The sequence below is a fragment of the Schistocerca gregaria genome, chromosome 10 (genome assembly GCF_023897955.1).
Source record: "Schistocerca gregaria isolate iqSchGreg1 chromosome 10, iqSchGreg1.2, whole genome shotgun sequence".
Taxonomy (NCBI): domain Eukaryota; kingdom Metazoa; phylum Arthropoda; class Insecta; order Orthoptera; family Acrididae; genus Schistocerca; species Schistocerca gregaria.
The window spans coordinates 199,743,109-199,757,133 of NC_064929.1; the positions used below are offsets into that span (position 1 = coordinate 199,743,109).

General features: G+C 44.3%; 1 protein-coding gene across 1 annotated transcript in view; it reads right to left on the minus strand.

Annotated features, from left to right (window-relative positions):
• The window catches only part of LOC126293241 (collagen alpha-5(IV) chain-like), a 117,696-nt gene that overhangs the window by 56,268 nt on the left and 47,403 nt on the right, over positions 1 to 14,025 (minus strand). Inside the window, exon 3 of the mRNA XM_049986359.1 lies at positions 7,050 to 7,384. Within this exon, the coding sequence (XP_049842316.1) occupies positions 7,050 to 7,384 (335 nt within the window). The remainder of the gene's footprint in view (positions 1 to 7,049; positions 7,385 to 14,025) is intronic.

A 14,025-nucleotide genomic window follows, 5' to 3' on the forward strand; every position in this document is an offset into this window, starting at 1 on the left:
ATGAAGACAACATTTTGGCACAGACAACGACCTTCAGGCCAGTGTAGAGAATTGGCGGAAAGCACTGGCGGCTGCTTTCTATGATGAGGGTATTGGAAAGTTGGTACAACGCTACGACGAGTGTCTGAGTCAGAACGGCGACTTCGCAGAGAAGTAGCTGAAAGGTGTAGCTAACTGCTACAAATGAAACATTTCTGATTTTCACTGTGATTTTCATTTCGCGATCAATCGTAACTTACTTTCTGGACAGCCCTCGTATTAAGCTGGACATCTATTTCCTTCGTGTGTGTACTTTTGTACCAGACTGGGGCGCAGTATTCTGGCACCGAGTAAACAAGAGATTGTGCTGCGGTGCGTAGGGTGTTAGCTTGAGCTCCCCAGGAGGTTCCAGTCGGCTTTCTTAATATGTTATTTCGATTTTTCATCTTTTGACTGGTTATTTCTAGGTGCTTTTTTTTATAGGTTAGTGACCTGTCAAGAGTGATATTGGACGGCTGTTGTGCGTCAGTCGCTCATTGCAGAATGTTACTTGTAACTCTCGTCTTGCCTCATGACTGTTCAGGTGGAAAACGCTTACCTCAGTTTTATTTGGATTTGGGCAGAGCCTCCATTTCTTATAATACTGGTCAAGAAGTTGAAGGTCCGTCGACAGAGTAGCTTCCCCCTCTTCGAATGTCTTTGCTCTGAGTGGCTATTGCAATGTCATCTGCACTGACGAAGTGTACACGACCTCCAAGACGGTGTACCCCGGGCAGTGGTCCGTGACAACGGAACGGCAATCAGTCTACACAATAGGCGACCGAACTAGAGTGAATTTCTCTCACGGTCAAGAAAATCTACAGAGGAAAATGAAAAAGCAAAAAGGTAATGGTTCTTATCAGAACCATCTGACAATAGATATCGGAAATTGTGTCGTATCTTACAACTAAATGTTGAGAACTTGCATTGGTGAAACGTATAAAGAAACAGTAGTTCTATATCGCTGCTGCTCGATCGCCTTCCACAGTATGCTCGTAAGCTAAAAGTTATTGTCCCTTACTTAACGGTACTGAAACAGAGACATTGGCAGTTTGTTATTTGTATTTCTTGGAATTTGTACATGCTTCGGGTGTCTCAAACGCTAAACAGCAATTTTGAATAGCTTACTATTGGCACGCAGTCTTTGGTCAGTGTAGCTTTATCGCTGGAAGATGTGTTTGTTTTGTCATAGCTGCTTGGCAGCGAAGAGCACGGGAGTTGTATCTTTAGAGGGAGTAGTGAGAGAGACGCCGAGCAGAGGCCTCGTAGCAATGTAGACGTAGAGGTAAATGCATCTGTGTTTAAGAAAATTGTGTTTGATATTGTGAAACATAGGAGAAAGTTAGACTAGTGACTTAGAATGAAAAAGACATGTAATGAGATTTGAAAAACGTATTAGGTGGAATGAAGGTAATATTTCTCATTTATTAGCACTGCAGTCGCGCGTAATTTGTAAACATTGTTGAGCGAGACAACCATAACAGGGAACTTCAGATTTTCCATTAAAATTGTTTAATTTTCATGGTAAGGTATTTTTGACGTTTATCAGTTATCTGTTTAACATTTGTGAGAGTAAGAGTTCGATATCAATGTTGAACTTTTGTCAATGTTAATGAATGTTGTAACATGAATTTCACAGCTGATTTAATTTCACCTAAGAGCATTGTCCACACCCTCGATCCAATCCATTTTTATTTAAAGGAGCGCGTCACTGGATGAGGCGTATACGATACTGGCCATTAAAATTGCTACACCAAGAAGAAATGCAGATGATAAACGGGTATTCATTGGACAAATATATTATACTAGAACTGACATGTGATTACATTTTCACGCAATTTGGGTGGACAGATCCTGAGAAATTAGTACCCAAAACAACCACCTCTGGCCGTAATAACGTACTTGATACGCCCGGGCATTGAGTCAAACAGAGCTTGGATGGCGTGTACAAGTACAGCTGCCCACGCACCTTCAAGACGATACTAGAGTCCATCAAGAGTTGTAACGAGTCAGTTGTTCGGCCACCACTGACCAGAAGTTTTCAATTGGTGAGATATCTGGACAATGTGCTGGCCAGGGCAGCAGTCGAACATTTTTTGTATCCAGAAAGGTCCGTACAGGACCTGCAACATTCGTTCGTTCATTATGCTGCTGAAATGTAGGGTTTCGCAGGGATCGAATGATGGGAAGAGCCACGGGTCGTAACACATCTGAAATATAACGTCCACTGTTCAAAGTGCCGTCAATGCGAACAAGAGGTGACCGAGACGTGTAACCAATAGCACCCCATACCATCACGCCGGCTGATACGATGACGGATACACGCTTCCAATGTGCGTTCACCGCGATGTCGCCAAACACGGATAAGACCATCATGGTGCTGTACACAGTACCTGGATTCGTCGGAAAAAATGGCGTTTTGCCATTCGTGCTCCCAGGTTCGTCGTTGAGTACACCATTGCAGGCGCACCTGTCTGTGATGCAGCGTCAAGGGTAACCGCAGCCACGGTCTTCGAGCTGATAGTCCGTGCTGCTGCAAACGTCGTCGAACTGTTCGTGCAGATGGTTGTTGTCTTGCAAACGTCCCCGTCTGTTGACTCAGGGATCGAGACGTGGCTGCACGACCCGTTACAGCCATGCGGATTAGATTCCTGTCATCTCGACTGCTAGTGATACGAGGCCGTTCGGATCCAGCACACCGTTCCGTATTACCCTCCTGAACCCACTGGTTCCATATTCTGCTAACAGCCATTTGATCTCGACCAACGCGAGCTTCAATGTCGCGATACGATAATCCGCAATCCCGATAGGCTACAATCCGACACGTCGGATAATGTGGTGGTACGCATTTCTCCTCCTTACACGAGGCATCACAACAACGTCTCACCAGGTTGCGCCAGTCAACTGGTGTTTGTGTATGAGAAATCGGTTGGAAACGTTCCTCATGACAGCACGTTGTAGGTGTCGCCACCGGCGCCAACCTTGTGTGAATGCTCTGAAAAGCTAATTATTTGCATATCACAGCATCTTCTTCCTGTCGGTTAAATTTCGCTTCTGTACCACGTCATCTTCGTGGTGTAGCAATTTTAATGGCGAGTAATGTAAAATGGTTTACTTGTTATATGGAGCATTGCGCTAAGCCCTCAGTAGCTGTAGTCATAAATTTGCAAGCTGGCACACAGAGAGCAGCAAGAACGATATTTTTCATTTCAGGATCAGTTTGCAACGAAAATTACTGAAACACAGAGATAGGGTTGCCATACGTCGCGGATTTCGCGGACAGTCAGCTATTTTATGCTCGAAGACGGGTGTCATAGATGATGAGGAAAATGTCCGCGAAAAAAGTGGCCAGTAAGTAAAAATAGAATTTTTACGCAGGTTTTGCCACTGGCCTCCGATCAAGTGTTTCATAACTCCTGCAGTCTTGACGATAGCCATTGAAACCTGTGTGGATATTCCATTGTCACTTCAGAATCGCTCAGCTATTTTCAGAACAGACTGTGGTAGTAGTGCAATAATCGATTCTTTGCGATGGTTTCAGTTTTCCGTTGTTGATTTACAACGTCTCTGCTGTCGGTATCTGATATTCTTTGGTCGTGTAAAGTTAACGTTCAGCTGTGCGATGTGTTCAAAATGATTCAAATGGCTCTGAGCACTATGGGACTTAACCTCTGAGGTCATCAGCCCCCTAGAACTTAGAACTACTTAAACCTAACTAACCTAAGGACATCACACACATCCATGCCCAAGGCAGGATTCGAACCTGCGACCGTAGCGGTCGCGCGGTTCCAGACTGTAGCGCCTAGAACCGCTCGGCCACACCGGCCGGCTGTGGGAAGTGTACTTCTGGTGTTGTTATTCCACAGAATTTAAAATGTGGAAACGAAAAGTACATTTTCGAGAAGTATTAAACATGGAAATATGACTGGTTTAAACCATAAATCGAAAGATATATATCAATTGTAGCAGCCTGATTGTGTGCATGTTAACAATTTGTGTTCAGTGCTTTAATTAAAAAGTTATTTAATGTCAATTGCAATTAATTTTCTTCATATTGAGCACTCCTTTATAGACACCATTAATGCTTGGTTTAATTTTCCTTCTTAATTACAACTTCTTTGCTAACAGGATTACTGTTTGAATTCTAGTTCAAAAATGGTTCAAATGGCTCTCAGCACTATGCGACTTCAACTTCTGAGGTCATCAGTCGCCTAGAACTTAGGACTTATTAAACCTAACTAACCTAAGGACATCACACACGTCCATGCCCGAGGCACGCGACCGTAGCGGCGCTCGGCTCGAGACTGCAGCGCCTAGAGCCACACGGCCACTCCGACCGGCTTGAATTCTGGTTACTATGAAGATTTGGCTGATGTGCAGAAAGGTGAAAGGACACTGTGTGATTCCAGGTTTCAACCACATCTTCATAATTACTATTGTAAAGTAATGAGGAAGATTCAGCCGGCCGTAGCGGCTGTGCGGTTCTAGACGCTACAGTCTGGAACCGAGACCTTTACGGTCGCAGGTTCGAATCCTGCCTCGGGCATGGATGTGTGTGATGTCTTGAGGTTAGTTAGGTTGAATTAGTTCTATGCTATAGGCGACTGATGACCACAGAAGTAAAGTCGCATAGAGATCAGAGCCATTTGAACCATTTTTGAAGGAAGATTCAACTGAAATGCAAACCAATGGTCACTTGCACAACATATCGGTCCGTGTTTCAACCACATTTTTATTTTGTCCTTGATTTTCGTCCTTGGATTATTGCAACCTTACACAGGGACCATTTCATGAACAGCATTATTAGTCAGATTATTAACGCACGTGTAACACTTTGTTTAATTAGACATTAATAGTAAAATTCAGAACTGAATCAGATTGCCCATTTTCTTAAAAAGATTATAAAACAGGGTCAAATTCATGTTGATTTCTCGCAGGCAGGTATATATTGTTTCTCTCGCAGTTAGAAATGCACAGTCATCCAAAGCTAAACAACAGAGAAGTTACAACCAACCAAGCCAGTACAAAATCTGGTCAAACGAAACTTTCAGTACCTTAACAAAGAAACTCTGCCACGGACTAAGTAACCAGATGTAAAATAGTAACCAGACGTAGAATGTGAAGGGCTTTTTATTGTTCAGTCACGCTGTGAGTAGGAGAATGTGATTTTAACGAATATTTCCTTTCGGTTGAAATTAGGACCAAGATCGAAACTTGTGCTGCTTCTGGCAGCACCTTTAATGACTAAAGTGCCGATGATGGGTCCGCCACTGGTTTTCGTGTTTAACGAACCACGCCTTACAGTTAGCAGCTCATTATGTGTAGTGACCACAACCAGACGGCGAAAGCGGCGGCTACCAGATTCAGGCACAGATACGACTTCGCTCTCAACGTGTTCTGGACCACACCGGTACGTAACGGATACGCCAGCCTGCATGTTAAGCGGTCGTTTATACTAATTAATTCAAGAGAAGGGAAGTGAAATCCAATTCTCCCACTGCACATGCTCTATAGTCGGCAAGCCACTGTACGAAGCGTGGCAAATGGAACTTCGCATCGATATCAGCGATTTTCTACCCCAACTTCTATTCAAATTTTGAGCGAAAGGAAAGTGATTGTGTGTATGCCCGTGTACGCGAAATTTGCTATGATACCGGCACACTTACCACACAGTCTTACTGAAATACCGGTTTTCTAAATTTATCCTAACTATTCCGTATTTCTTCCAAAGACTCCCATTTAATTTCCCCGAGGATTTCTGCTATACTTTGGTATGTACTATACAAAATGCTACGATACTAATAGTGCATGTGTCAATTCGTTCTATATATGGTGTCATACCCACCTAATACTCATTACAAAATACTGGAGCAGCATTGTAGAAATTGTCGCACAGGAATCTTGTAAGCAGTTTCCCTCAAAAGCACTACACTGCCACAGAACCCTTGGAACAAATCACATTCAGATATACACTGATGATCCAAAACATTATGACCACCTGATTAATAGCTTGTTTGTCCGTCTTTGGAACGAAATACATCACTGATTCTACGTATCAGAAATCCGACAGTTTGTCTGTGGAGGCATGTGGAATTAGATGTCTATGCACAGATCATGTAATTCGCGTTGATAAGGGTACGTGGTGATGGCGTCCAACGATGACTCATATGGGTTCCATAGGATTTACATCAAACGCATTTAGTCGCCTAGACATCAACGTGGGTTCACTATAATGCTCCTCAAACCACTTTAGCACGATCCTGCCTCCGAGACATGGACAGTTATACTGCTCAAAGCCCACATTACTGTCGGGGAAGACATCAAGCATGAACAGATCTAGGTGTTTCGCAGCTGTTGGCTTGTCCCCCATTACTACCGCAGGTCCCATGCAAGAGCAGGAGAACGTCTTCCACAGCATAATACTGATCTCACGAGCCTGCGTCCGTGGAGCGCTGCACGTTTCGAGCTGCCGTTCACCTCGACGACGGAGTTTGTGGAGACGTCCATCGACCTAGTGTAGCAAAAATATAATTCACACGAAGAGCCGACACTTCCCATTGATCGACGGTCGAATCCTGAAGGTCCCGTGCGCACTGCATTCGTAATTGCCGATGTCGTTGTGTCAACATGTGAACATGTAGGGGTGGTCTGCTACAGAGCTCCATGCTCAAGAACGATGCCCCGAAACACTTGTGCGTGCACCAGCGTTGTGTTCTTTCGGCAGAGATGCCACAGATCACCATGTATCCTACTTTACGGAGCAGACAAGCCTCCGAACCCCACGTTCGATGAAGGGTCGTGGACGTCCAACCATTCAGCTCCTAGTGGTGGTTTCACTGTAATTCTACCCCTGTCCGTGAATGCTCAAGACATTAGCACATAAATATTCGACCAGCTTCGTCGTTTTCGAGATACTCGTTCACAGGCCCTGGGGTCCACTGGGGTCCGAACAGCACAATAAGCCTGGGTTAGGTATGGGGCGGTGGTGGGGTGGGTGGACTTCTGCAGCCGGTTGTGGGGTTGTCATCCACTGATGTGGGGTTGTCATCCACTGTTGTGGGGTTGTCATCCACTGATGTGGGGTTGTCATCCACTGATGTGGGGTTGTCATCCACTGATGTGGGGTTGTCATCCACTGATGTGGGGTTGTCATCCACTGATGTGGGGTTGTCATCCACTGTTGTGGGGTTGTCATCCACTGATGTGGGGTTGTGATCCACTGATGTGGGGTTGTCATCCACTGATGTGGGGTTGTCGTCCACTGTTGTGGGGTTGTCATCCACTGTTGTGGGGTTGTCATCCACTGATGTGGGGTTGTCATCCACTGTTGTGGGGTTGTCATCCACTGTTGTGGGGTTGTCATCCACTGTTGTGGGGTTGTCATCCACTGTTGTGGGGTTGTCATCCACTGAGGGCTACGGAGGGACGAAGCCTCCCCGTCGTTTCTAGGTCCCCGTTTCAATACACACACAAACAGAGTATTTGTAGAAGAAAATAGAATCTTTACGTGAAATTGTGTATTTCGCTGCAATATCTTTGTCGTCAGATGAACAGTAAGGGGAAACAAGGTAAAGTGGGCACACTAAAGAAAATGACGCTTTTTTTCTGACATCAAGTCATAGCTAAGTATACGAAATACATCTATGTAAACCGTGTACATTCGGCAACTATAAAACAGTCGTATTATTATTCAAATTCCCCTTTTGTAGTAGAAAAGTCAGCTTAAGTGGAAACCTGCAAAATGGCCACATTGGCCAATAGGTCGGACAAAGCAGCTAAACACAGGAAAAATGAAAAACAAGACTCATTTTAAGTGGGATCTGATTTTCTAAGGCTTCTGTTTGCATGTGTCTCTCTAAACTGTCTCACACAATCCTTGCCCCCCACGTTCTTCTCCTTGTTGAATGGTTGTGGTAAATTATACCGCTCAGGAAGCTGAAATGCCAGGTGGCGTTAATCAGCTATTGGCGTGCCTCAATATCTTCCGTGCATGTCCAAAATTTGGGAAAGGCGTTACTTCTTTTCATCTTGGCTGACTACACATCGGTAGTTTCAAAGACTCTTATTGTTTTCAATAACATCACGGTTTTTATAAGAGCTCATCTTTTAAGTGTGTTTCTTGAGACACTGAATAGTTTGGCTGCTTTAGTGAAAAAGCACTCCGTCTTCAGGCCACAGGTAGCCCATCGGGACCATCCGACCGCCGTGTCATCCACAGCTGAGGATGCGGAGACGACGGGCGTGTGGTTGGCACACCGCTCTACCAGTAGTTATGATGGTTTTCTTGGACCGGAGCCGCTACTATTCGGTAGAGTAGCACCTCAATTGGCATCACAAGGCTGAGTGCAGGTGGCCCGGATGGTTACCCACGCAAGCGCCGGCCACGTCCGAGAGCGCTTAACTTCGGTGATCTGACGGGAACCGGTGTATCCACTGGAGCAAGACCGTTTCCTGCTTTTATTTTCTTACAGCATCCAACGCCTTTTGCATACCTTAGGAATTCCATACTACTACTATTAATACTGAACGCCGTCCGAAGAGGTCTCGGAAGACCCTATCGGTACCGACCGACCGCCGTGTCATCCTCAGGTTATAGGTGGTTATGGAGGGGCATGTGGTCGGCACACCGCTCTCCCGGCTGTTGTCAGTTTCCGTGACCGAGGCGCTACTTCTCAACCAAGTAGCTCCTCAATTAGCCTCACAAAAGCTGAGTGCGCCCCGCTTGCCAACAGCACTCGGCAGAGCGGAGGGTCACCCATCCAAGTGCTACCTAAGGCCGACAGAATCCCATAATTATTGTTATAAAGATTTTCTTAAATAATTTGATGTCTTCTCAACCTACACCTGTAATGGAAGAATACAGAATTTCACCAAGCTGTTAATACAGTAATACCATAATATACTCATTTTACGAAATACACTTCTATTATTATCAGTTCCATTGTTTGAAACAAGGTAAAGACATTAGGTGAATGGTTGCTATGCCCGACGACTCCATTACGCTACATATTACAAAATTGTTAAGGCTTATGGCTTTCGTGGCCACTTGTTGACAAACTGCTGTAAGTAGGCTGTTTAGGTTTTGTTATTGGTAACGCCACATAGCGCTCTGTATGAAAAATCACTGGCTGTGCTGTGTGCAGTCTGTGGCTGGTCTGAATTGTTGTCTGCCATTGTAGTGTCGGGCAGTGGCAATTGGCTGTTAGCGGCGCGTAGCATTGCGCAGCTGGAAGTGAGCCGCCAGCAGTGGTGGATGTGGGGAGGGAGATGGTGGAGTTTTGAAATTTGTAAGAATAGATGTCATGAATTGCTATATATATTATGACTACTAAGGTAAATACATTGTTTGTTCTCTATTAAAATCTTTCATTTGCTAACTATACCTATCAGTAGTTAGTGCCTTCCGTAGTTTGAATCTTTTATTTAGCTAGCAGTATTGGCGCTCTCTGTATTGCAGTAGTTTGAGTAACGAAGATTTTTGTGAGGTAACTGATTTGTGAAACGTATAGGTTAATTTAGTCAGGACCATTCTCTTGTAGGGATTATTGAAAGTCAGATTGCGTTGCGTCAAAAATATTGTGTGTCAGTTTAAGCACAGTCCTGTACAATTTTTCTAAGGGGGTGTTTCACTGCCTATTGGATTATGTCTCGGATTCTTCTGCCATATGATGATTCTACTGACGTTTCGCCAGCACGCGTGGCTGGCATTGTCAAAGCTTCGCCCTCCACCACCGTCAATGGAGAGTGAAGCTTTGTCAATGCCAGCCACTCGTGCTGACGAAACGTCAGTAAAATAATCAGATGAACGTCGGCAGAAGAACCCGGTACAGAAGCCAATAGGCAGTTTGTCACGCTAAATATTGTCTGCACACGAAATTATACAACTTAGACTATCCATAAACACGTGGTTTCCAACGCTATTCAAAAATAAGGAAGAACTTTCAAACATTTATTGCTTCCACACTACAAAAGGTAGAAACATAATTCCAACGTTCCTGTAAAGAGAAAAGATCAAATTTTTATGCGTTCAAAGAACACCAACGAGGTCTTTAGAGACGCAGCAGGGAAAGATGTGGAAGCAAATTGGCTGTGGCTTTTCAAAGGAACCAACCCGGCATTTGTCTGCAGCGATTTGGGTAAATCACAGAAAACCTGAATCAGTATGGCCGGACGCGGGTTTGAACTGTCTTCTTCCCGAATGCGAGTCCAGTGTGCAAACCATTGCGCCGCCTCGCTCGGTGAACGTCATGTGTTACAAAAACGAAAAATATCGAAACAGTGGCTCATTTCCTGCTATACGCGAAGCAAGTGGTCTCTCGTTACCGAATTCATAGCTTCAACAAAGCGATGTCGCAGACTTTCAAGAGCGTCAGGTGTAGGCAGTATTTTACGTAACCCCACAGATGAAAGTCGCAAGGGCAAGGTCTGGAGAACCGGGAGGACACCGGCGACGAAGTTCATCTTCTGCTCCTTCTCTTCCAATCCAACGACCTGGAGTGGTGTGATTGAGGTGATGTCGGACCTGCTGAGAGAAATAAGGAGGGGCATCATCCTGTGTGAAGATGAAGTCATCTGAATCATATCAGAAGAATTCGCAACTGTGAATAATGACTACAATCAGCTGTAGAATGTACTGACGACAATGAAATTTTGTGCCCGACCGGGACTCGAACCCGTATTTCTCACTTATCGCGAAAGGCCACTGCAATATCGTTCTCATCTGAAACATGTTTAGATTGAGAAAATAACCAGTTTTGAAGCGTGTCTAGGGAGGTTAGTCCTGTCACAATTTTCTCCATGAATAAGAAAGCAACAGTGCCAATGTGGCCGTGATATGAGCGTCCACCCGGACTGTTCCTATTTTAAACTGTTACCTATCCAGGTGACAGGTTCTACCAAGTGGTAGAAGCCGACCTTGGGGGAGATCAGTTTGGATTCCTTAGAAATTTTGGAACGCGTGACGCAATATTGACCCTACGACTTATCTTAGAAAATAGATTAAGGAAAGGCAAACCTACGTTTGTAGCGTTTGTACACTTAGAGAAAGCTTTTGACAATGTTGACTGGAATCCTCTCTTTCAAATTCTGAAGGTGTCAGGCGTAAAATACAGGGAGCGAAAGGTTATTTATAATTTGTACAGAAACCAGATGGCATTTATAAGAGTCGAGGGACATGAAAGGGAAACAGTGGTTGGGAAGGGAGTGAGACCGGGTTGTAGCCTATCAACGATGTTATTCAATCTGTACATTGAGCAAGTAGTAAAGGAAGCAAAAGAAAAATTCAGAGTCGGAATTAAAATCCATGGAGAAGAAATAAAAACTTTTGAGGTTCACGGATGACATTGTATTTCTGTCAGAGACAGCAAAGGACCTGGAAGAGCAGTTGAACGGAATGGACAGTGTCGTGAAAGGAGGATATAAGATGGACATCAACAAAAGCAAAACGAGGATAATGGAATGTAGTCGAATTAAATCGGATGATGCTGCGGGAATTAGATTAGGAAATGAGACTCTTAAAGTAGTAAAGGAGTTTTGCTATTTGGGGAGCAAAATAACTGATGATGGTCGAAGTAGAGAGGATATAAAATGTAGGCTGGCCGTTTCTGAAGAAGAGAAATTTGTTAACATTGAGTATAGATTTAAGTGTCAGGAAGTCGTTTCTGAAAGTATTTCTATGATGTTTAGGCATGTATGGAAGCGAATTATGAACGATAAATAGTTTAGACAAGAAGATAATAGAATATTTGGAAATGAGGTGCTACAGAAGAATGCTTAAGATTAGATGGGTGGATCACATAACTAATGAGGAGGTATTGAGCAGAATTGGAGTGAAGAGAAATGTGTGGCACAACTTGACTAGAAGAAGGGATCGGTTGGTAGGGCATATTCTGAGGCATAAAGGGATCACCAATTTAGTATTGGAGGGAAGCGTGGAGGGTAAAAGTCTTAGAGGGAGACCAAGAGATGAATACACTAAGCAGATTCAGAAGGATGTAGGTTGCAGTAGGTACTGGGAGATGAAGAAGCTTGCACAGGATAGAGTAGCGTGGAGAGCTGCATCAAACCAGTCTCAGGACTGAAGACCACAACAAGAACAACCTGTCCAGGAACGTTGGAATAGTGATGCTATCTTTTTAATTTGGAAGATATAAATGCTTGAAATCTGTTCCTTCTTTTTGAACAACTCTGTACAACATTTCACCACCACTGTTTTAATTAACTGCCGCAATATGATGATGAGGTCACATACTTCGAGGAGCATAGGGAACGATGTGGGAGACCCAGACAGCCGACTAGGCAAGGTACTAGCAGAAGTGGTTTGCAGTTGCCTTCCTCCGACCGTAATGGGGATGAATGATGATGATGATGATGAAGACGACACTACAACACCCAGTCATCTCAAGGCAGAAAAAGTGCCTGACCCAGCCGGGTATCGAACCCCGGACGCCTTGCGCGGGAAGCGAGAACGCTACCGCAAGACTGCGAGCTACGACAATATACACATTTTTAAATACATGCCAAATAATTTGCACTTGCCATACATCAGTCGAAGAGAAAGTAAATTCTTTCACTGCAAAGGAGCGCACCCAGATATCACCACGAATCTCGCAAACAACACCGGAGAAGTATCCTTGAATAGTTTTACATATTCGCCACTAGGCTGCAGCACTCTCCAAGGGAATTAAAGGATGCTGCCAATAACCTGCCCTGGCCACTACAGCTGTCCCTAACCTACTAACTAATCAACGGGGCATTTTATTTACTGGTAGAGGGTGACAATTATTGAACTATACAAAAAAACGTAAATTAGTTAGAAACTACGGCGTCCACACACTTTATTCAACATGCAAACGTTACTGCAAATGAAACTTCCTGGCAGATTAAAACTGTGTGCCAGACCGAGACTCGAACTCGGGACCTTTGCCTTTTGCTGGCAAGTGCTCTACCATCTCCCTTCCAGGGTAAATTAGATGGACAGAAGAGCAGCCCTGAACAGCGACATCGCAAAATCCTTCACTGCCTTGTTATTTTCGTCAGTTCCAGGCTTCTAAACGCGTCCTTAGGGAGTTCAGGATCTTCCTTTATATCAGACACCAGATGTTTGCCGTCATATCCTTGTATCTGCTGTACTACTGATTTATTTTTCATGTCTGACTTGCAGGTGAGGTTAGGGTCGGGAACGTCATCCAACGCATTCCCTCCCTACTATGAATCCAATTCCTAAGCTATACCCATTCTGTTTAAGACCATTCGTAGCATGTTACCATATTTCTTATTGTGATTCTGATTTTTAAGTATTTTCTCGAATTCATTTTCCAAATACATCTTGTATTCAATCTGTTCATCGCTCCCTATGTTGTTAAAAACATAACTTGTATATTTTCCCATCAACCAGATCACTGCGTTATTTTTTTGCCTGAGGATAGTAACTTCCTTCTGGTCTGAAGAAAATGTTAGTCGGTACATTGTTTGCTGAAATTCTGAGCTACCCAAGCACGACTCACGCCCCATCCTCAAAGCTTCACTTCCGCCAGTACCTCGTCTCCTACCTTCCACCTTTACAGAAGCTCTCCTGCGAATCTTGCAGAACTAACACTACTGATAGAAAGGATATTGCGGAGACATGGCTTAGTCACAGCGTAGGCGATATTTCCAGAATGAGATTTTCATTCTGCAGAGGAGTGTGCGCTGATATGAAACTTCCTGGCAGATTAAAAGGTTCGCAGGAGAGCTTCTGTAAAGTTTGGAAGGTAGGAGACGAGGTGCTGGCAGAAGTAAAGCTGTGAGGACGGGATCAGAGTCGTGCTTGGGTAGCTCAGATGATAAAGCACTTGCCGCGAAAGGCAAAGGTCCCGAGTTCGAGTCTCGGTGCGGCACGCAATTTTAAGATGCCAGGAAGTTTAATATCAGCGCACACTCCGCTGCAGAGTGAAAATCTCATTCGTGTCATACACCATGTTTGTCGTAATATACACAATCACATTTTCGGATATAGGTTATGACATG